General features: G+C 37.9%; 4 protein-coding genes across 5 annotated transcripts in view; 2 read left to right on the top strand and 2 right to left on the bottom strand.

The window, feature by feature from the left end:
• The first annotated feature begins 195 nt into the window (after positions 1 to 195).
• Positions 196 to 6,681, top strand: LOC107035675 (UV radiation resistance associated protein). The gene is made up of 3 exons (XM_015253225.2): positions 196 to 653; positions 770 to 974; positions 3,197 to 6,681. Exons 1-3 carry the CDS (start codon positions 549 to 551, stop codon positions 5,440 to 5,442), a joined length of 2,556 nt encoding a protein of 851 aa, XP_015108711.1. The 5' UTR covers positions 196 to 548; the 3' UTR covers positions 5,443 to 6,681.
• LOC107035683 (retinol dehydrogenase 12) lies at positions 5,701 to 8,387 on the bottom strand. Its single transcript, XM_015253234.2, has 4 exons — positions 7,862 to 8,387; positions 7,329 to 7,564; positions 6,951 to 7,248; positions 5,701 to 6,497 (listed from the first exon to the last, which is right to left on the bottom strand). Exons 1-4 carry the CDS (start codon positions 8,132 to 8,134, stop codon positions 6,327 to 6,329), a joined length of 978 nt encoding a protein of 325 aa, XP_015108720.1. The 5' UTR covers positions 8,135 to 8,387; the 3' UTR covers positions 5,701 to 6,326.
• Positions 8,388 to 8,945: 558 nt separating this feature from the next.
• Positions 8,946 to 10,599, top strand: LOC107035708 (signal recognition particle 9 kDa protein). The gene is made up of 3 exons (XM_015253266.2): positions 8,946 to 9,207; positions 9,330 to 9,398; positions 10,334 to 10,599. The coding sequence occupies exons 1-3, from the start codon at positions 9,136 to 9,138 to the stop codon at positions 10,427 to 10,429; spliced, it is 237 nt and encodes a 78-aa protein (XP_015108752.1). The 5' UTR covers positions 8,946 to 9,135; the 3' UTR covers positions 10,430 to 10,599.
• LOC107035695 (band 4.1-like protein 4) overlaps positions 10,558 to 22,633 on the bottom strand; it is a 37,009-nt gene continuing 24,933 nt past the window's right edge. The window contains exons 6-16 of one of the 2 annotated variants that reach the window (XM_015253253.1): positions 20,823 to 20,943; positions 20,660 to 20,747; positions 20,458 to 20,574; positions 19,168 to 19,662; positions 16,983 to 17,197; positions 16,718 to 16,793; positions 16,044 to 16,123; positions 15,800 to 15,955; positions 13,675 to 13,921; positions 10,814 to 10,917; positions 10,558 to 10,689 (exon numbers count right to left, since the gene is read on the bottom strand). In XM_015253253.1, the coding sequence (XP_015108739.1) occupies positions 10,653 to 10,689; positions 10,814 to 10,917; positions 13,675 to 13,921; positions 15,800 to 15,955; positions 16,044 to 16,123; positions 16,718 to 16,793; positions 16,983 to 17,197; positions 19,168 to 19,662; positions 20,458 to 20,574; positions 20,660 to 20,747; positions 20,823 to 20,943 (1,736 nt within the window). In that variant the 3' untranslated portion in view covers positions 10,558 to 10,652. Of the gene's footprint in view, positions 10,690 to 10,813; positions 10,918 to 13,674; positions 13,943 to 15,799; positions 15,956 to 16,043; positions 16,124 to 16,717; positions 16,794 to 16,982; positions 17,198 to 19,167; positions 19,663 to 20,457; positions 20,575 to 20,659; positions 20,748 to 20,822; positions 20,944 to 22,633 lie in introns of both variants that reach the window. The other variant, XM_015253245.1, reaches the window with a different exon arrangement.

A 22,633-nucleotide genomic window follows, 5' to 3' on the forward strand; every position in this document is an offset into this window, starting at 1 on the left:
CAAAGTCAGAGTTCAACAGTCTTAATTATTTTTGTAGCATAAATATTGTTTTCAAGAATGAAAATTGAATTCCGCGGCTCTCGCGGCCATTTTAAAATACCATTGCCATCTATCGCCAAAATCGCGCAATAATTTGCCGGGAAATTCAGTGAACTCCTCTCCGCATCTCCGGAAAATTATTTGATTTGTGGAAAAACTGAACTGTCAATTTTTGACTCTGCTAGATTGACATTAACACACGCCAGATGTAACAATGCAATAGTGCTCGAATAAATATCAATAAATTCTGATATTCATAATCAATTTCAAGGTCTCCAGTACCAACCACTAAAACCCTATTTATTGACAATAAACGTCATTAACGATTACGATCAAATGATCGCAATTTAAGTGACAGATAACCTTATACGCTCAACAATGATCAATGTCACATAGATTATTCAGTGATTATTCGTCATTGTGCTTTGTTAGTCACAATTTGACAAAACGGGTGAACAAAACAAACTCAACATATTAAAGTGGGTGGTGGTTTGCCATGACTGTGAATAATGGAGGTGAAAGTCGCGGAGGGTCTCGTAAGGGACTTAGACCTAACACTTCAGCCGCGAGCCGCACCGAGGTACAAAGTTTGGCTGCCCTTAGCCACCCAACAGGTGAGATAAATCACAGAGGTTGTCGTAAATCATTAAATCGTCTATTTTTTCCCACGACAATGCAACTTCATGACTGGGAGTCACATTTATAACTCCACGTGACTGTGGAATTTCAGCTGCGCCTGAGGAGCTTGTGCCAAGTGATAGGCTGCAACTTGGAGACGGATAAGAACATTGAAACATGCTGGTTCTATTTCACACTCCACAGATCGAGCATGTCATCACCATTTTATACAAGTGAACCCATTGACAACGCTAGTCCACGATGGGCGAGCCTTGAAGTGCCTACTTTACATGCAACTGGCCTCTCCACTGCCAATGGTAATTTCAATCATCATTTCAATCAAAATACGTAAAGAGTAACAGTCATATGTAATCTGTCAAATGGCTTCTGTCACGCTGCTTGTTTCGAATGGTTTTCCATGTAGTTTCGTCTGGACTAAGACGTTCAAGTATTGTGTTGCCTAGTGTGAAAAACATATACCCCTCCCTCTGGCTTGCTGTCAGGGGTAATGAATTCATCATCATAATGAATCAATCATCATTTAACCCAGTGTCTTATGTGAAAATCAACATTTCCATTGTAATTAAAGATTAAAATCTGATTTTTTTTTCATCAGATGTGAAAAAATCAAGAATTTTTTTGACACCATAAAAAATAATCCACCGTTTTGCAAGCAAGTTGTATTATTTATTTAGAAGAAGGAAATGTTTGAAAAAATATCAATATTTTGCGAAATTTAATTTAGATAATACTGACTGGATATGAATTTTTTCAAATTTTTTCTATGCAATTTAGTTGAAAAATTTAAAAACTAAAAATATCCCAAAGTATAGCGTAGCCTGGCCGACGGGTAGAGCTATTTCAAGTTATCTTTTTTTTTTTATTATTATTTTAAGTTATCTTGATGTGATAATGAACCGTGAAATATGGATGCGTTATTTTTTTTTCGTAAGAATCTTCGGTGAATTGTTCCCTCTCAGGAACTATCAAATATATCGACCTAAGATTGGATATGGAAGTAGTATTTGATAATCCTAACTAGTAGGCAAAGGTTCAAAAGGTTTTCCTGACATTTACCCATGTTATAGTGCACAAAGTGCATTCTGCCCCAACAAATATGCAAACGGTTATATCTCGATCTTTTTCATTGGGACAGTGTCTATTTTTTTAGAAATAGATAGATGACATCAAGACGGGCATTTTGAAAGAAAATTCAAATCGGACCAGTAATTTTTGAGATATTGAGCAGAAGAGTTTCAGATACAAAGTTAAATATTTCCGAAACAAACTTTGTTATCATAACACGTAAAACCCTACCAAGTTTCAAGTTCAATATAAAACTACATTGCTCGGGGTGTCATGGTCTTTTTTCGATTTAATTGAATAGGTATCACCATGACGAGTATTTAAAAAAAAATCCAATCGGTCGAATGATTCAGAAGATATCTGCAAAGAAACTATTCTTGAGGAATTGCTATATCTCAGGAGCGCTCAATCGATTGAGCTGAAATTTAGTACAAATTGAAGTTGCAGTAGTATCAATTAGCAGCCAGAATTTTAGCGTCTTTGCATTAATCATTCTCGAGTTGTGGTGACAGTTCTGGACATACGAACACATATGTGCACACATACATACAAACATGCAGACATTTTTAAAAAACATTTCTTCATGTTTCATGTCATTTCTAAGCCATTTACCCCCAAAATTAGGAAATGGAAAAAAGTCACGATTACATAGCTTCCATTCGGAAGCCAAAAATTAATGATTGTATTAGAAATGCAGAAAACACTGCGAGTAATCGAACCACGGAGTTTTTCATATTAATTTCTCCGTTTTCACGAAATCATTTGTTGTGACAAGAGAGGATGAAGTGATTTCAGGAGTACTTCATGAATATCTTGGAATCTACTGACTTTAGAGAAGGATATGAAGAAACGATCTAATGTTTTTCTCTATGCCTCTTCACTTCAAATTTTTTTAAAAATATAGTTTGAGCATATGGAAGTTACAGAAATAAAATGCATCATTCTGGTGCCAAGTTTTATGGGTTCTGCCTTTTTCTTGAATTTCACATATTGGAATTATACATGTCGAGTTGTACAGAATAAATTCAACTGAATTTGGATTGCAGCATATGCAATTGGGATGATACATAACTATTACACAATTGAGAAAAATTGAATATATATGTGGGGATTACAACTTTTGCAGACAAGCTTTTCCTGTAAAACACCACCTGTGTCAACAAATGATCGTTTTATTAAAAAAATTGCATATTGACGTTAAAACAATGAGACAAATTTAGTAGTGCACTGGTGGAAAGAAATAAAACTTTTCCCTACAGAGGAATTTTATTCAGCTACAAAAGAAATCAGAGTTTTCTTGTGAAGTTACTTTCCTTCTCGATGAATGGAGAATGGAAAAGAGAAGTGTCCAAATTACTGGCAAACAGTATTTTATTTGTTTCAACTTATTACGACGCCGGTAAAAATCAAACAATGAAATATCTAACGAATTGACCTATTTTCAAATCCCCAGAAATAGTTTTACGCCTGTGGAGACGTACAGTAGTGGCCGACCCAACGACAGACGTAACAGTATTCACCTGGGGTATCTCCTTTACCGGTCTCGTCTACATGGGCCCAAAGCTCTCGAACAATCTCGAACCAATGCTCCGCCCCAACTCCCTCATATTTCACCTCTACGGTGGCTTCTTCGTGCCATCCTACTGCCTTCTCCATCCCCCTGAATTCCGTCGTTACCTCTACATGAGCGTCAGCAACTCTGAGATTCGCGAGAGCTACACAGTCTCCAAACTGACCAGCCTCAGACGCAAGATGCTGCTCCTGAAACAGCAGACTGAGGCAACAGAAGCGTTACGCGAGAGAATAGCCTCCGGAGACGGTGTCCAATCTCCAAAATTCAAGCAGACAACTCTCAATCGATTACTGCAACCGAAGAGAATAAGTAAAGAGAAGAGGGCAGAAATCCTGAAGATGAGAAAGGAATTAGAAGTAGCAAAATTTAGAACAAAATTACTAGAACAAGAGAGATTAAGAAAAATGGGCGAATTACGTGGATTGAATCAATTACACCTGACTGTGATGGAAGAGAACCAGGACCACGGTTCGTTGCTGATGGAGAGATACAGAGAACTGAACAAAGACATGGAGAGACTGAGGGAATGGCGTCAGAGTCACATAGAGACTCGAGAAGTTTACGTGCAGACCTCGGCACAGTTGGCCTTCAGAAGACGCCAGCTGATGTCTGACCTCTGCCTGATCTTCCCCATTCGTCAGGAGTCTGAACGAAAATACACCATCAATAACGTACACCTACCGGAGAGTGAAGAGCTGGACTCCTGCAACGACATTCAGACCTCAGTGGCCCTGGGTTACGTGGCCCAGTGCACACAGATGGTAGCCAACTTCCTTAATGTTCCCACCAGGTACCCCATCCTCCTCAATGGCTCTAGGAGCAAAACAGTCGACCATATCAATGACAATTTTCCTGAGAAAGACCGTCAGTTTCCACTCTTCTCACGGAGCAAGGACAAATTACGGTTTCATTATGGAGTTTATTTATTGAATAAAAACATTGCGCAGCTCAGGTGGTACTGTGGCCTCACCACGATTGATTTACGCCCAACATTAGTCAATTTAGGATCTCTGCTGAATTTAAAACCCAATCAGTCATTGGACAACTCGAAACGAACCTTCTCAGGATCTTCTTTGGACACTGATAACAGTGCCAATGGAAAGCACAATGTCCCCCTGACTCCACCCCTACAAAAAGTCATGATCGATAAAATCAACAGAACTAAGACGATGAGTCAGTTGAGAATGTTGAGATCTTCATTAGGATCTTCCCTCGATCAAGGTCTCGATAAACCGAATCAGAGTCTCGTACTTGGAAAGCAGAGCAAACGGATTTGCAAGTCTGAGGAGTCGGCAATCGACGAAAAAACGTTTTCATTACCTAGAGATGGGTTGAGCAACAGTAGTGAGGAGACTATTGACGACGGAGTGTTTCAAGATGCTAATGCTGAGAGATTGAAGCCATTGGAGTCCAGTGAACTCATTGAGCCTGAGATCGAGATCACGATACCTGTGTCTGTGTCAAAACCAAAGTGCGATGACGATGGTATCAGACAGAGGAGTTCCAACTCGATAAGCAGCTGTGAGATGGCTCTAGGGGGGTCTCAGACTGATGTGGACAGGCCGAATGGAGAATTGGATGCTGGGAAAATTGAGATTCCATTGAATAAACTTGCTAATAAGTTGAATAATATTCACGTTCAATCGAATGAGAGTCCCACGACTTTTGGCATGGAAAAATCAGAAAAGGAGAGGAGTCAAGAGACTTTGACTAGTCTGGTGGGTGACAAAAGAGTGATCGAGAGCACTGAGACACTCTCCAGTTCATTGGTGTCGCTGGATGACACCAGCAACTCCTGCGAACGGATCGAGGAGAGACTGAGTGTCGCCTCCAGCTGCCCTGAGAGTGCTAAATCGTTCTATGATGATGCGGATGAAACTCTGAGGAGCAATTGGAGGACCGAGTCCAATCCCAGTCTCCAGATGTTGGGCGGAGTGGAGAGGAGGACATTTCCCGTTCCCATCTCTCGATCACAGCCTAACAGGGTTCAGGAGGCCGTCAATGATTATCAAGCCTCCACAGAGTTCATTGATTCCATACGTAAAAGCTCGGAAAATGTTTTTGCAAGGACTGAAGCACTCGCGAACAAAAAAACGAGCTTCAAAGTCATGAAGCCAAGGTTCTAGGGTTATTTGTGATTCGAGAGAAATTATTTTTCAATGATTCCATAAATTAATTATTGTAATTTATTATAGCTCACAAATTGATTTTTCTTTATTGGTGGATTAATGTAATTTTTATTGGAGAAAAGAATGATTGAAAGCTTGAAGAGGTGAATTTTGTTGATGAGGAATTGTTAAATTAGAGGATTTATATCAATTGATTCAGTTCAGTTGACGTACAAATTATGTTGGAAATAAATGTTTGGAGATTTTATGAGGAAATTTCTGTTTACATTTTATTGTTCAAATAAATGTCGCTCGATTTGTAATCATTTTCTTCTCAGTATAAGCGCGAGTGAGATTAATTGGAACAGAGAACAATGATTGAATGATTAAATTATTTCATTATATAGAACACATAATAAAATAGTAATTTTATTATCCATTGTTCACTGGTCTCACTCTTTTATTTGATGTATATATAATTTATAGTACGATGTTAAAAGCTGTATCGAATTTGCTTCTGTTGAGATGACACTTGCGAATTAATCATGATAATAATATATATTGATTATTTACAATTATTGTATCTGGCTCATTTAATGCTATTAGAGTTGTCCTTCAATATCAAAGGATTCATTTTCCTTCTCAATGTTGTTTTTTTTCCACTGCTCATCGGTCCAAAAATAATTTAGCATTTTATCCTACCGTATTATTGATAATGATGACAATCACGATTCATTGTAACTATCGATACGATGATTTGAACCTTAAAATCTAGAAAAATGGCATTTTCGAGCTTAAATAATTCTCTCATTGTATGTACATAGTTTCGAAAAATGTGAGATGGGTAAAGAGATCTTAACGGTTGTTTTTTTTACTAAAATCAGTGAAAAATTGTATTTGTTTTATTTGGAAGGATCGACTCCTGTGAGACTGGCACTAATTTCCCAGAGTTTTTCGGCCACTTCTGGCTTCAGGGTCTTCTTTGATGCGTAAACTTTGCAGTCACGATAGAGTAATCCACTCTCGTTTGACAGGGAAGCATCTGTTGCACAGTGTAGAACTGTTTGTGCGCCCTAAAAGGATTATAAGTTACTTAAATTGTTAATGAAACCCAGTGTTACAAAGATAAAATGTAATAAGTTAAACGGAAAATGGTTTGTTACACGATTCTTTTCTTCTTTTACATGCTCACATTTTTCAGTAGAACGGGGACAAAGAATATGAGATTCTTAATTTTTAATTTTGAAAAATGACAGAAAATCAAAAAGATATGGGTGTTGGCGTGATTTCATAATGCAGACACTGCCAATCACCTGTAACTCATTGCGTTTTCATTATCTATTTGAAATAAAAAATACTAATATTACACAAACCCTCGAATAATTGTTCTCAGCTACGAAAAATATCCCACATTTATTTCATGTCTAATTTTACTGTTTATTAGATAAAATATTCTGTTTTGTACTGAATTGAATTGATCGAATGATTTCATTGGAGTTGGGGAGAAGAACTATCACATTTATTACCTGATGAGCTGTGCGTAAAAAAAGAAGAGCGACTGGTGAAAAGATGATGTAATGGAACCAACTCCTCTTAACATCTCTAAAAAGTCCGGTATAAGTGAATCCTGGGCAAACCATGTAAACATTGACCCCAGTATTTGCCAGGCGTTTGGCTAATTCTGTGGCGAAATATGCATTCGCGAGTTTGGAGTTGCAATAGGCGGGATTCATTCGGCCTTTCGAGGGGAGTCCTTTTTCTCCATTGAGGTTTGAGAAATCGATCACTCCGGACTCCATCAATTTTGATGTTACTATCACAATCCTGAACAGAGAAAATCCATTGACAATTATTGATTTCAATTGATAAAAGTCCTTGGGGTAATGAGGAGATAAAGAGTGTACCTGCTTGGAGCAGATGCCTTCATCTTATCCAACAATAGATTGGTGAGGAGGAAGTGCCCGAGATGATTGACTCCAAAGTGAATCTCAAATCCATCTCTCGTTGACATTCGATTCTTCAAAGGTACGTAAACACCGGCGTTATTTATTAATCCATGAATCTCAGGGAAATCTCGTAGTACACGTTCCGCAAATTTGTGGATTGACAGAAGAGACGCTAAATCCAGCTCCATTGGGATCTGCGAATTATCCAAACAGTGTAATTAAATTAATTCCATAAACGCTATTTAATTGTCAAAGGATAAAGCTAGTTTACTGTAAAACGTGTTCACGTGTTTTGTAAATATTTTTGAGGGCAACGGGCTTATGAAATTAAATCAATTAATTTTAACTTGACTTAACTTTTAACGTAATTTATTGCAAGAACCGTGCAATCTTCCAAATGGCCATTGCCCGAGGGCCTTTAGCCTCAAATAATTTTATTACTTCATTATTGCATCAATTCCCGTTTAAATAAAAAATTGTTAAAAATTCACCATTTCTCCGGTGGAAATCTTCCTCCGAATATCAGTAATGCAGTTACGCGCACTTTCCATGTCCCGGCAAGCCATGATGACTCTTGCTCTCCTCCTCACAAGTTCTCTAACTGTTTCCTTGCCAATCCCCGAATTGGCGCCAGTCACCAGGAAAACACGATCCTGTAGATTGCTCGTGTCCTTGCATCGTCCCCACGAGTGTTCACGGCACTTTCTCAACAATCCAATTATCACAACAATGGGCAGGAGGATGTAACACAAGGACGACATCATGCTGCTGTATTTGCCGAGTTTTCTCGTTCAAGGCAGTTGTGGAATCGAATGAGCCTGCGATCATCCGGGGTGATGGGTATTATTCGTCCTGTTCCGATTGCGTCGCATATCGAAGAAACGTATCGATGACTTATCTATTTTTCATTCGATTCTTGAGCACTTCATTAATTTATTTCTGCGCAAAATGCAAATGTGAGAATGATGCGGACGTGAGAAGCGAATTTGGGTAGATAGCTTCGCAATGATACCAACCTTTGCCCAGATATAGGCCTTCCAGTAGAATCTTTCCCTCCGTTTTCAGGAGTCACGGATACAGGTGGGAATCACGAGGAGTGGGGGTATCCTGGGAAGGGAAAACTTCTGCTAGAAGCCCTATACATTCTAATTCATTGGGTCGTGAGCAAAATGTATCGTACGAGAATGCCGTCACACACTACGACTATCGAGGGAGAAAACTGATAGGCCGAGGAGCCGGGCACTGCGGATAAACGCGGATTATCCAATGGAAAAACATGAAAATATGAGCAACAATGCTGCCAATAGTCGAAGACAAATCTCTCGAAGAATCCCTCATTTTCGTGATGCTGATGATTAATTAAACCCAAAACGTTTTATCGTGTTGTCCAGTTCTGAAGGGGAATTCAATCAATAATAATGATCAAAATGTTCCGGAAATTGTGGGTTCATTGTAATTTCAATGTTTTCAATTTTCACTCGTCTGTTGGACTTCCTGAAATAACAAAAACACTGCGTCACACCTGTTTTATCGACAGAACTGTTATTCTAGTGTTGTTTCTGTCCGAATGGTGGAGGTAGAGTCCAAAACCCCTCCACGTGAGCACAAATGGCGAAATGTTTCAGTAACAATAATCTGTCATTTGAAGTCATATGGAGTGAATATCGTTAATAACTCGTGCAGAAAGTTTTTTAGACTTTGATTAAGAGAAAGGGGTGAAGTACTGATTTTGATATCGTGAAAAGTTGATTTGTTTTTTTGGAAAATGACGTACATGAACTCTTGGGAGGAGTTTGAGAAGGGAGCAGAGAGGTTATATCTTCAGGACCCATTCAAGGTATATAATTGCTATTCGCTTTATCGAATAATCAAGAATTCATTAATGAAACGTTGGAAGTGATCAATTTCTCGTCATACATTTTGATAACTCGTTTCATTGTTTATTTCGTGGAATTGCAGGCTCGATATTCCATGAAGTACTGTCACAACAAGGGAGTTTTGAGTCTCAAATTGACTGACAATCGAACGGTATGTGATAAATGGTTGAATTTATGGGAGAGTGGGGCAATATGAACACTTTTGATTTTTTTTAAGGGGAGACTACTATGAGTTTCCCAAGTCGCGGGCTATTGGAACCAGATTACTTATACATTAATGATTAGTGCAAAAAAATTAATTGTTTATTGTTCGTTTGGCCCGCAGATGCTTAAAATGGTTAAAATCGTCCAGGGCCTCTAAGTTCTGAACTGCAGAGGTTATTTTTTCAAAATTTTTGCAAAAATGTACGCAATAACAATTGCAAATAATTTTTTTGAAATTCGAATTCTACACAGTTAATTTTTGTTTTAATAAAAAATTGCACCGTTCATATAAAATAGTCCAAAAAATGGTTCTGAAAGAATCGAGAATATAATTAAAATATTTTCAGGATAATTTTGTTTGCCTATTTTACATGAATGGCGTACATTTTTATATTAAACAAAATGAAATTAGCTGTGTAGGAGTCGAATTTCAAAAAACTAATTCGTAACTGCTATTGTACACATTTTTGCAATAATTTTGAAAAAAAAACCTCTCTAGTTCAAAAATCGGAGGCCCTGGGCTGTTTTCAACATTTTATTGTGCGTGTGCGGAGCAAACGAACAATAAACAATCAATTTTTGGCACTAATTATTCGTTTTTAGACATTTGTTAAAACTCACAGTAGTATCCTCTTAAGCCAATAATTCATTAAACGGTTGATGAAACGGGAGATTATTTTTACGTATAAAATCGAATTTTTCTTTTTTGTGATTTTTTGTGATGAGTCCAGTCTGAGCTCAATTGATGAATTTATTTCCGAGTTGTGATGTTCAAAAAAGAAGACAAAAGCGTCCACCTTGCCCCACCCTCCCCTACTTGTTTGGTAAAAATGAGCAAATAATGCAGATGATTGTAATAATCATTATTTTTGATTGTTTCAGTGCTTGCAATACAAAACAGAAATAGCTCAAGATCTCAAGAAAATGGAGAAATTCATAGGGAACCTAATGAGGCACATGGCGTCTAAGGATAATTAAATATCCAGTAAAACTTAGGTACAATATATTTTTTAATAAAAAAAGTTGAAACAATTTGTTAATCAATCTAATCATACTATAAGACCTGCTTCTCTCTGTCCTTATTTATCAAGAGATCCTATGACTAGTACGATTATCATCTTTTATTGAAATACAGAGTTGAACATTTATTAAGTGTACAAAACATTGGTTCATTCATGGTGCTGATATCCAGGGATGGAATTCACTTTGGATGACTCCTAGACCTTCGCGTTAAAGTTCTGAAACCAACGAGCATTTTATCTGACTTTAGACCAGAGTTAGAGTTTCTGGGTTTACTTATCGATGAAAATTGTTCCGAAATGATTTGGGGGGCGAAAATCATGCCAGACATTATCGACTTACGATATAATTGGCTGAAGTACTGCATCCAGAGTAGCATCAACAGGCGAATTTTCTTGATTGGAAGGCAGATCATAGCGCCCATCCCCCAAAAGTGGCATTTGCGTCTACACCAAATTTAAATAATCAACTACAGTACTCAATAATTAGCAGCCTGCACCGAACTAGTAAAATGTAATGAATCGGACTACTTCGACACCGACACGTATGAAAAAGTCGTATAGAAATTTTCTATACGGATTGCGTGTAGAATTTCTATAGGATTTTCGTATGTGATATTCGGATATTTTTTATACAAATTATTTTTATACGATTTCTATAGGTTTGATACTACACAACCCACTGCCACATGTATAGAAACATTTCGTATGGAGTTGCGACATTTCTCTACGTTTTTCTCTGGAGCGTTTAGACATTTTTCGTATGAAAACAAAAATTTATGTAAAAATTTATGTATAGAAATAATTCGTATTGTAATATCCGAATATCATAGACGGAAATCCTATAAAATTTCTATACGCAATCCGTATAGGAAATTTCTATACGATTTTTTCATATGTGGACACACCATTTTCTCTAAAAAATCACCTATTATACATAATGGAGTCCTTTCATTTTTTGACACATTTGATGTTTTGCATTAAGGGGTTTCGTCTGTGTAAAAAAAATAAGATTCATTTGATGTTTGTACAGGACATAGTTGTTAGATTATGGATGAATTGTTTAACGAATTTGGTAGATTTCATTTTTATGTATAAGTAGAGATGCAAATGCGTCACATGATCTGTCATATAACGATCATGTGACCCATTTGTCTTCCCTTCCTCTATGACCGTTGCAATTTGCCAAAAAATATGACAGTCATTCTCCATCTGTATAGATGCAACTCATTTTCTTCTGTATCAATGTTTATTTGAATTCATTTCGTATTGGCCTAATGTTCATTCAGGAACGAAAATCACGTTAATTTTTCATCTCTATATATGAAACTATTTTTTTCATTTATGACCGTCACAAATTAGAGATTAGTTATGACCGTCATTATGCATCTGTATGTTTTGATAACAAATTACTTCCGAATTATTTGTGACCATCATTTTCAGTTAAAAAATTTGTGTGTCATATAACTGTCACAAGCACTGTCATTTTGCCTTATACAGTATAAGGTATTTCTTATACGTGCGACCTTAAGGCGGCTTATTTTTCAAACTACATAAGAGGAACCGTCCAGCAATCGAACGAACAAGGAGGTTTCATAAACTCTCATTGAATTCATGAATATTATAATGGTTTTCACAGAGGACAAAATTCCATTCCCCTGCATTAACACTTGTCCTACGATAAATATGCAAATTAGTTCGATTTCTGGACGGGTTCGAAAGTCGATCGGTTCACTCTATCAGCACATGGTAACGCAGTTTCGCAAAGGGAAAAATCTCCACAAGATCCCATGTGTAAACACCGACTTTGATTGCTAATAACTTTAAAACGAAATCTATGAAAATCCACACATAATCTCACTATCATTAAAAACATCCTATGTGAATTCCAGATTAACGTTATCACTTAGTTTTTTCGAACAAAATATCCTAAGGATGTCATGTATGTCCTTGAAAAATGGCATTTTTCGATGTTCAGTAAAAAAGTTAGTTTTTTTTATTATTAATAGTATCAGACACATGGAGAATATTGGCGACAATTCCAAAATTTCAGTCCGATGAATTGATATACTTTTTTCTACTAGCAAAGGGAAAGGAATTGAATTTTCAGTTTTGTTTTTGGCGCGAGCCATAATGAATTATCATTTTATTTTAACGCGGCTCGAATATTCTGTATCGTTACGTTCGAGACAAACATCAAGCTGTCCTTGTCCCTCACGAAATTTCTGGACAATTCTCGAATTTACCATAACAAAAGGTATTTAAACCCTCGCGCTCCCAACCGGAAGTGTCAGTCCGATTTGAGTCTCAATTGTAAACATATCTTACGTGATAAATACAAACGACTTTATTATTTCAACCACGAGTCTTTATTTCGCTACCCGCACTTAACCGCCACATTTTTCCTCTTTGTCAACTATTTAAGAATAACTTTTTCGTCGGTGATTTTCAATTTTTAATTTTCTAGTCTTGGTTTTTCTTTGTATATCTCTTTTTCAGAGATTAAATTCATAATTTTAAGGCATTTTTTTGTGTCCTAGGCATTTTTTCTTTGGCCTCGTGATTTAAAAAAAAATCATCTCGAATCATCATTTTTTTGAGCAATTACAGCAATTAACCCTCACACCAGTGTATTCTTTCAAGTACAGACACAGTTATTTTTATTCAGTTTTCGTGGAGTATATGCGCTCAGGTTGCCATCGGGGACAACAATGTACGACTGACAATCTTCGTAGACAAGACCTTAATGCAAACATTACATCCTATCGTTATGTCAAAAAAAGGCACTTCATTATATGTAGTAGGTAATTTCGTCGAGAAAATTCCATGTCGGTATTGAAGTATGCCAATGAATCAATCATCATCTTTGGAACGAATGATTTTAACCGTAAACACCAAGAGAAATTTTCAATTTTTTTTCATTGTCCCCTGAAATCACTCCCCCTGAATATAATTGCATGATTGAATCAATGGAATAAACCAACTCATTCTATTTTACCACTTCGATGCAGTATTTCCCTCCAAATGAAATTTTAGAAGAAAAACAACTCCACAAAACCTCCAAAACTTCACTCTCCGAAAAACAATTATTAGTATTAAATTCAATCCTAAGCCAACGAGGAAATAATCAAATGATTATGAAGCAATGAATGAAGCAGAGGCGATCACACAGTGTTATTAAAACCAATCTTATGCTGAACCTACCATTCGTGGTGCTCTCGTACTGTCAGCAGAACTTGAACAGCAGCTGGAGAAATCCTGGGGTGTGCTCTCACCAAGTCCACTGTCCGCATTACTCCCTACGAGTACTCGGCTATTTCGTGCACTCGCGTCGTAATCTCTCCTCTCATAATCGTACCTAACATCCGGATACTTCGGTTCATATCGACTGGATCTTATCGAAGTTGCCTCGTAAATTCCCTCTCGACTGTGACGCACTCGTCTCTCCCTTCTGTCGATCGTGCCAATCGGTCTGAAAGCGTTAATCTCTTGTTGCCTTCAAACTGCCCCTCTCACTCAATTCAATTGCTTCCTTTTTCGTATACTGAGAGAAAAAACGACCTAATATCACAAAACTAATTTCTTCAGTCAAATGTATTATCTTTTGAGGATAAATGATATGGGACCAGAATCCCGTAGAATTGGGTAGGCCATGTACGAATGTCGTGGAGTGTTCATGACTTGAACATGAATACTTCACGATGGAGTGAGAATTTGTTGGCTCAAGAAATGTATATTTTCATCACGCTGTGACGAAAAGTAAAGTTTTCGGCATGCTCCGCGTGCCTAAAGTCCAATTTCCGCCACATTGTGATGAAAAATATTTTTCATCACGCTGTGACGAAAAGTAAAGTTTTCGGCATGCTCCGCGTGCCTAAAGTCCAATTTCCGCCACATTGTGATGAAAAATATTGTTCGTAACTCGTGAAAAAATGTTTTTTGCACTCGTTACGAAATATACTATTTCGTCTACTTTTCGTAAACGAAAAAGAGCACAGTTCAGCCACTCGCGGAACGTAACATCACTGGCAAAATAATATATTTCGTAACGAGTGCAAAAAAGTGTTTTTTGGCGAGTGGGAGGTTTATATCACGAGCCGAAGGCGAGTGATATAATCCCACGAGCTAAAAAACATTTTTTCACGAGTTACGAACAATATTTTTCATCACAATGTGGCGGAAATTGGACTTTTAGGCACGCGGAGCGTGCCGAAAAGTTCACTTTTCGTCACAGCGTGATGAAAAATATTNGTTTTTTGGCGAGTGGGAGGTTTATATCACGAGCCGAAGGCGAGTGATATAATCCCACGAGCTAAAAAACATTTTTTCACGAGTTACGAACAATATTTTTCATCACAATGTGGCGGAAATTGGACTTTTTCGTCTTAGTCCACTTTTCGTCACAGCGTGATGAAAAATATTGTTCGACATATGTGAGACGGGAATTTTCAGCTCGTGTGATTGGCAGCCCTCGGCTTCGCCTCGGCCCGCGAACTTAACACTCGTGAAAATTCCGTCTCACTCGTATCGAAATATACTATTTAGGGACAGTGTGATGAAATCGTTTTTTTCGGGTCAGGAGATGAGCGAATGACTCAAAATACGAAAAGCTTTGACTCAGTGAATCACAAATAATGGGCTTTCGTATTGAATGAATGGAAAAGCCATACAAAGGAAAATCGCCAGACATTCCTGAAAGATTACCGTCGCTCGCTCGCAACGCAATGAGTTTGACGAAAAGATATTACCCTGTCTCCTTATTTCAAACTTTTCCTGTCGTTTCGAGATTATTTTCTCCTTTCGATTTTTTTTTTCGTTCAGTATAATAGCACTTCATGCCGAAAAACATCGATTTCTTGTCGATAACCTATTGTGGATTGATCGAATATTGATGCTCTTTTTTAGCTCAAGAAATTATTTTTGTGATATTCGGTTGTTTTTTCTCCCAATGTATCGAAAAAAAGCAAATAATTGGTGCTAATGCACGGGAAATAAATAAACAATGTGCAACAGGCTGTTAATAAGTGATTTATTAATGTAAATCATGCTTCGAACGAATAAATAAAGGGCATGCTTAAACTCCAGTTCAAATGTACATGCTTCAAATAAATTAAGTAAAAAATAGTAAAACGAATAAACGAGGCATGCATAGTGGGGGGGGGGGGGAAATTTTTTTTTTTTTTTTTTTTTTTTTTTACTTTTTTTTTTTTTTTNTTTTTTTCTTTTTGTTTCACTTTTTCTTTTCTTTCAAACAATGACTACAGATCCCGTTTCATCCTCCAAGGGAGGGGGACTGTAGTGGGCTGATGTCTTCTTGAGATCATCGTACCTAGGAGGTAACGAGGCGTCCACGCCATTAAGACGTGGATTGACAGACTGTTGATGCATCTGGGCAAGTCCCTGCGTTTGTACGACTTTGTAGGATATTTCACGACGCTGTTGTTCACTCATGCCTGATGTGTCGATTAAACTAAACTCTAAGTGTCTGCAAATGATTGAAGGATTATTTTTTTGCAATTCGTTTGAGTTCTGCGATCGTATTTCTGGGATTTTGGGTAGCGAAGGGGACTCACTTTCTAAGTTCATCTGGCAGTTTTTGGGATGGGGATCGATGTCTGCTTCTATGTCGTCTCCTGGGCTCTGTATGACTGACCTGAAAATGAGCGAGAAGTGGGATCTAAGTTTTTCGATCTGTATCTAAGGGATGAAACGTGATGAACCGATGAAAAAAACTATCATGAAATTATCTCAAGAGTGGTTTTAGGAATGAATTGAAAGGGGGCTGAATAGGATTTTGGAGCGGGTAGAAGGAAACCAGGATGATTCTCGATATTAGTTTACAAGAAAAATTTACTAAAAAAATTGGATAGTCCAGACCGGGGAAAAAACAAAGATTTATTGCAGCGAAGAGGGAGCTCGAGGTCCAATGTTGAACCTCACGATTCTTAAGATCGTCGTAAAGATGTTCCGCGATAATTATAGATGTTCTACCGCCGTCTACCGTCTTTAGACGGCTTCCAGATAGATTGAATAATGTGTTAAAGATTTTGCGTTCAGTTCGTTGCTTTTACGGAGCCCTCCATAATATCCTTAAATACCATACGACGGTCGGTGAATAGTACTACTTGAATTTGGGCAAAAAGTTTACGAAGAAATGTCTCTCGACAGTTCAACAACTCGGCTTAATACGTTTCACCACTTCAGTACAGGAATTATTGTTAATAATTCAAAGTATAAAGATGCTTGCCACGGCTCTTTGAACTCCTTCTCCTTTCCTCCTCTGAGCCTCCCTCCATTGTGGCTCAGAGTCCACCAATTCGTGTCTGCAAGAAATAGAAAATGATAATAAGAAAAGGGAAAAAGAGTTTACCCAAAGATATTCTATGCATTGAATTCTCCAGCAAGTTGAGCCTCTTATTTCCACTTCAATCGGAAATGAAAATATTCGAAGGTACGTCGATAAATTTATTATTCATAGCTTCATTTCTTCATACATGTAAGCACATATTTACCGTGAATTTCGCGAACTTCTGTGTTTTCTGCGATGTTTTCTATGCCCAGATCTGCTATCGGACCCCCGAGACATTTCGGATTCGCAGTCGGAGTGGCGACTGTGTCTCCTGTGACTGTGGCTGTGACTTCTTCTTCTGTGTCCACTGCGACTGTGACTGTCACCAGAGCTCTGGCTCTCAACGGAGCTGCTCCTTCGTTGGAGTCTACTCAGCAGCTGAGGAAAACATCAGTAATAAATGAAATCGATTTCTATTAATTTGTCTTTATCGCGGAAACAAGGAATTTGGGAGGAAGCATCCGGAGATCTGGTTGGTAGCTGATGAAATTTTCAAAGGAATCTCTTGATATTTCCTCTTACCAAGAAAAACGCTGACGGTCGCATGGAATTAATTTATAAATTCGCCGTGTTCATATCTCCGAGGGAAACATGAATGGAAGTGATACGACTGGATGGCAATGTAGCGGAATTGAACTTGATAGGGACCATTTTCAATAGCTCGAAGTGCTTTTCACAGTAGCATTCATGTTACACAGAGAAGGAAAGTTTCTAGTTTCTAGTAAATAGTATTTTTCGTCACTGCGGCGAAGAAAATTTTTCTGGCGAATGTGTGGTTGCAGGACGAGCCGAAAGCGACTTCACACACTGAGAAAAAAATTACTTTTGCAAAGGAGTTATTTGCTTGGGAGAATTTATGTTTTTAGGAGCATATTTCTCCAGGAGATTCGTTAACCATTAACAATTGGTAAAGTTGAATATGACCAAAAACTCGAAATCAGTAAATTGGCTCTGAAAACTAGAAACTTTTTTCTCCGTGAAATCACTCCCAAACGGAATGATTGTGTGTATAACAAGAGAGGGGTGAGCTGCTTGTTTTGTTTCTAGGAAATAGTATTTTTCATCATCGTGACGAAGAAATTTTTTCTGGCGAATGTGTGGTTGCAGGGGGAGCCGAAAGCGAGTTCTGCGCACTAAGAAAAAATTACTTTTGCAAAGGAGTTATTTTCTTGGGAGAATTTATTTTTTTAGGAGCACATTTCTCCAGGCCAATCATGCACTGATAGACTGATTCATTCATTCCAAACGAGATTCGTTAACTATTAACAATTGGTAAAGTTGAATATGACCAAAAACTCGAAATCAGTAAATTGGCTCTGGAAACTAGAAACTTTTTTCTCCGTGAAATCACTCCCAATCGGAATGATTGTGTGTATAACAAGAGAGGGGTGAGCTGCTTGTTTTGTTTCTAGGAAATAGTATTTTTCGTCATCGTGACGAAGAAATTTTTTCTGGCGAATGTGTGGTTGCAGGGGGAGCCGAAAGCGAGTTCTGCGCACTGAGAAAAAATTACTTTTGCAAAGGAGTTATTTTCTTGGGAGAATTTATTTTTTTAGGAGCACATTTCTCCAGGCCAATCATGCACTGATAGACTGATTCATTCATTCCAAACGAGATTCGTTAACTATTAACAATTGGTAAAGTTGAATATGACCAAAAACTGGAAATCAGTAAATTGGCTCTGAAAACTAGAAACTTTTTTCTCCGTGAAATCACTCCCAATCGGAATGATTGTGTGTATAACAAGAGAGGGGTGAGCTGCTTGTTTTGTTTCTAGGAAATAGTATTTTTCGTCATCGTGACGAAGAAATTTTTTCTGGCGAATGTGTGGTTGCAGGGGGAGCCGAAAGCGAGTTCTGCGCACTGAGAAAAAATTACTTTTGCAAAGGAGTTATTTTCTTGGGAGAATTTATTTTTTTAGGAGCACATTTCTCCAGGCCAATCATGCACTGATAGACTGATTCATTCATTCCAAACGAGATTCGTTAACTATTAACAATTGGTAAAGTTGAATATGACCAAAAACTGGAAATCAGTAAATTGGCTCTGAAAACTAGAAACTTTTTTCTCCGTGAAATCACTCCCAATCGGAATGATTGTGTGTATAACAAGAGAGGGGTGAGCTGCTTGTTTCGTTCATTTCTGCTCCACAATCTTCTCCCGTACTCAAGTAATGATAAGAGTGAGAAGAAATGATTCTTTCGACCCATCAAATTACAATAAAACACGGAATAAAATGCTTTCGAAATGGCCAGAAAAACGATAGTAAACTGGAATACCCGTATAAAAAGGCGAGGGTCATAATATAGTCTTGATCAGGCAGTAAAGAAGACAAATATTGAGCTTACAGCAGGTGCAGTTCCTGCTGATCTAACAGAACGTGGGCTTGACGATGTATAAAGTCCACGCGGTTGACTCTGCGTCCATGGAGCACTTCTGGTACTTCTTGGACTGGAATTATTTATGTGCCTTGAGGCACTGCAGTTACTCGAGTTGATCGTAATGTTACGATCGATTGCTGGGGTTTCGACGAACGGGCCAACCATCTCTTGGCCCTCAACTACACGCCTCTGGGCCCTACGACTCGGTGCACGCTGAAATGTTGGCGGTGGATTACGACGAATTGAGCCCTGATGATGTTTCTCGGAGGTCGGTGGACTGTAAGAACGAAAACGGGAATAGGGACTCAATGGGGGTGGACCTGTGGCCATCAATCTGAAGAAGGCTTGATGCTCCTGGCAACATTTCCATAAGTGACGACAGGCACCTCTCGACGGTGTCTCGAAGCCGTGAGTTCGTTCCTCCGAGTTCTTTTCACTCACTCGGAGCATGAAATAACGACCCTGTACATTTTTTTAGAATTATTTTTTTGTCGTTTGGCGGGAGGGGGGATGGTGAAGTGGAGATAATTATGGCAATTACAGGCATTTCGTTTTTAGAGTACCTTTCAAAAAATCCGAAAAATCTTCGGTTTTTAAGGATATCCAAGTATTTTTTACAGTTTGGCACCGACCACAGTATAGATTCAACAATTTTCAATCAACAAATTTGTCAATTCTAATAAAATAAAATAAATTGTTAATTAAATTGGGTGAGAACATTATTATTTTTAAAACATTCATGGTTGATAAATGAATATTGATTGGATTTGTTTCAACTTTCGGAAACCTAATTTTTTTAGACATTAAATTGATTTCTGGTAAAATTCTGAATATGAATACATTTGTTACGATTCCGAACAAATGATGTTTATGGTTGAAATAGAAAATGCTCGTCATTTTCAAAAATTGCAATTTTTAAATTGTTTTATCAATCTTTCTACAAAACTAAACTTTCTATTTTTTTTTCAAATTTTTAGAATGTTTTCTAGCGGTTCAAAGATAGAATTTCACAGGCGGTCATAACTTTAATATGTGTAACAGACATTTCCAAAATAAGTTGTATATAATTTTCAGACTCATCCTTGACCACTTTACCTCTGAGTTATGAAGTTTGAAGTTTCTAATGAATTGCGATACGTGAAGTTTTCACAAAATTCCAAAGTTATAATTGACTAGGTACTAAGCAACTTCTCCATTGAAGAGTTTTGAAAAATTGAAACATAATTTACTAAACTCCCCCATTATTTTCAAACTCACCTTGTAGTACATTTTATTGATCCGTGGCCAGTAATAATTTCCCACTTTGGTTTTATTCCGCAAAAGAATAATTCCACTGGGAGTGAGACCGAGAAAATATTCAACGTTATCTTCCCCCTGAAAAGTCATACCGAATGGTGAAAAAAAATCCCCTCAAATATTGAAAAGCCAAACTTTTCAGACACTGAAGATAAATATTTACCAATACTGGATGCAAATCAACCCCATACATTTCCAGCCATTTAACTTTATCTAAGTAATTGAGCTCGGCGGCGGAGGGAAGTTGGCCCCTGAAAAAAAAAAATCACACACCAATAGAGGAAAACCGATAGGCCACTCCTTCACGGAATAATGTAATCACTTACACAAGTGTTTTATGGAGCTCAACGATTCTAGCCTCAAGTTCCGCCGTTTGATTGACGAGAAATCTGAACTCCGTGACGTAGCCGAGGGAATGCCTCCTGGGATCGTAATCACCGAGTTCCGCTAGAGAATAGAGACAAAAACTAAACGATAAAATTCACTAAAAATCAAACTAATTTGCAGAAATAAATGAAAAGCCCTGAGCCCTTCGTATCCCCTCAATTCCCTCTAATTCCAGGAATAGCAAAACCACCAATCCATTTTCCGCCTTTCTCGTTACGCTCGAAGACTTGCAACGATTAACGGCGCAATCGTCATGGCACGCGTTCATTAAAGAATATGAAAAGGGAATGTAAAAAGTTGGAGTACAGAACGAGCGAGGAATTACACATCTCGAGTAACAAGGAAGACCACAGATCGATTAGCTTCGAGTGTAACTCGAGCCGCTCTTTAACGACTTCAAAAACCACCAGCAAACCGATGCCGTATTATATTTCCAATGCGTCTGAAGGCCCTCAACCACTAGCTACATTGAAGACCTGACGGATGCATCATTCAAACAATAATGCTATACTTTGTTTGTAATTAAATGACCTGACTTTGATGGATGTCTGGTGTGTTGGCCAATGGTTTTATATTTACAGCCCCCTAAAGGCACTCGGTTTATGCTCGAAATCTCGCCACTAATGGTCTGTTCCGCAACAGCTAGAATCTTTTATAACATGAAATTTAACATCGTGGAAATTTAACTACGTATCATCATATAAAATGTCTAAATGAAGTTGAAGGTGAAATGGAATTTTTTTAAGTACATCATTAAAATTGTCATCATGCACCGAGTGCACTTGTCACTGCACTTCTCTCATTTCTATTTACTTAAAAATACAAATTATCGCGAGGGGGCAAGTGTATTCACAGAGGATTGAATGGGGGGAGAAAATGGTCGATGGGATAAAAATGAGGGAACCATCGGTTTCACTATCTCTGCAAACTATTATCTCAAATAGAATCAAAGTAGTTCTATTAATCTCCGTAAGACTGGGGATAATGGAAGGTCGAATCGAAAACGTGGGAGGGACTGAATGAGGAGTAATCATCATTTAAGTAGGGTCAGATAAGATTAATAAATAAAATATGTAGGAGGAATTACTGGTTCACGATAACGTTGAATAGACCGCGCTGGTTAATTCATAAGAGTGCATATCGTGTGCTCTCGGGGGCCTTCAGTCTCATGAGTTATTCCACATATTACTCCGGTCAAACACAGAATCTCAGTGAAGTACTGGGAGTACCTCGGTTGGTAGTTTATGTTATTCTTATTTCTCTTTCACTTTCATTTGGTCAAAAAGATCCTCGGGAAGAAGACCCCGTGGCTCTATTTTATTCTCTCCCTCCGCCTGCCCCTCAGGTGGAACATATAAACGACCAACATTCATTCCTTGTATCTTTTGATGCACGATGAGACGGCAAACATTTGCCACGTATATCTCTATTTGCCCGCAACTTTGAATCTCGCGGTTGATAACTGCGGAAAACCCAAATGTCTTTTGCCTCCTCTCCTCTTTTCATCTTCTACATCTTTCAGGATTTTTTTTTTCATATTTCTTTAATTTTTTCAGACATTTTTTGCGTCACTTTTATCATTCCATGTCGCAGAGAGCGTAAGGATGGGCATGAGAAAGCGCGGGAAAGTCTTTGTGGGGGATCAGAGACAATTCTGTCGGGCGTCAAGATTTTTCCCCCGTGTTAATGCATTCGCCACGTCTTTTGTGCATTTGTATAGGTTTCAAGTATTGCTCACAGACTTTGATAA

Source organism: Diachasma alloeum, unplaced genomic scaffold (genome assembly GCF_001412515.2).
Source record: "Diachasma alloeum isolate Michigan unplaced genomic scaffold, Dall2.0 Dall_scaffold_00176, whole genome shotgun sequence".
Taxonomy (NCBI): domain Eukaryota; kingdom Metazoa; phylum Arthropoda; class Insecta; order Hymenoptera; family Braconidae; genus Diachasma; species Diachasma alloeum.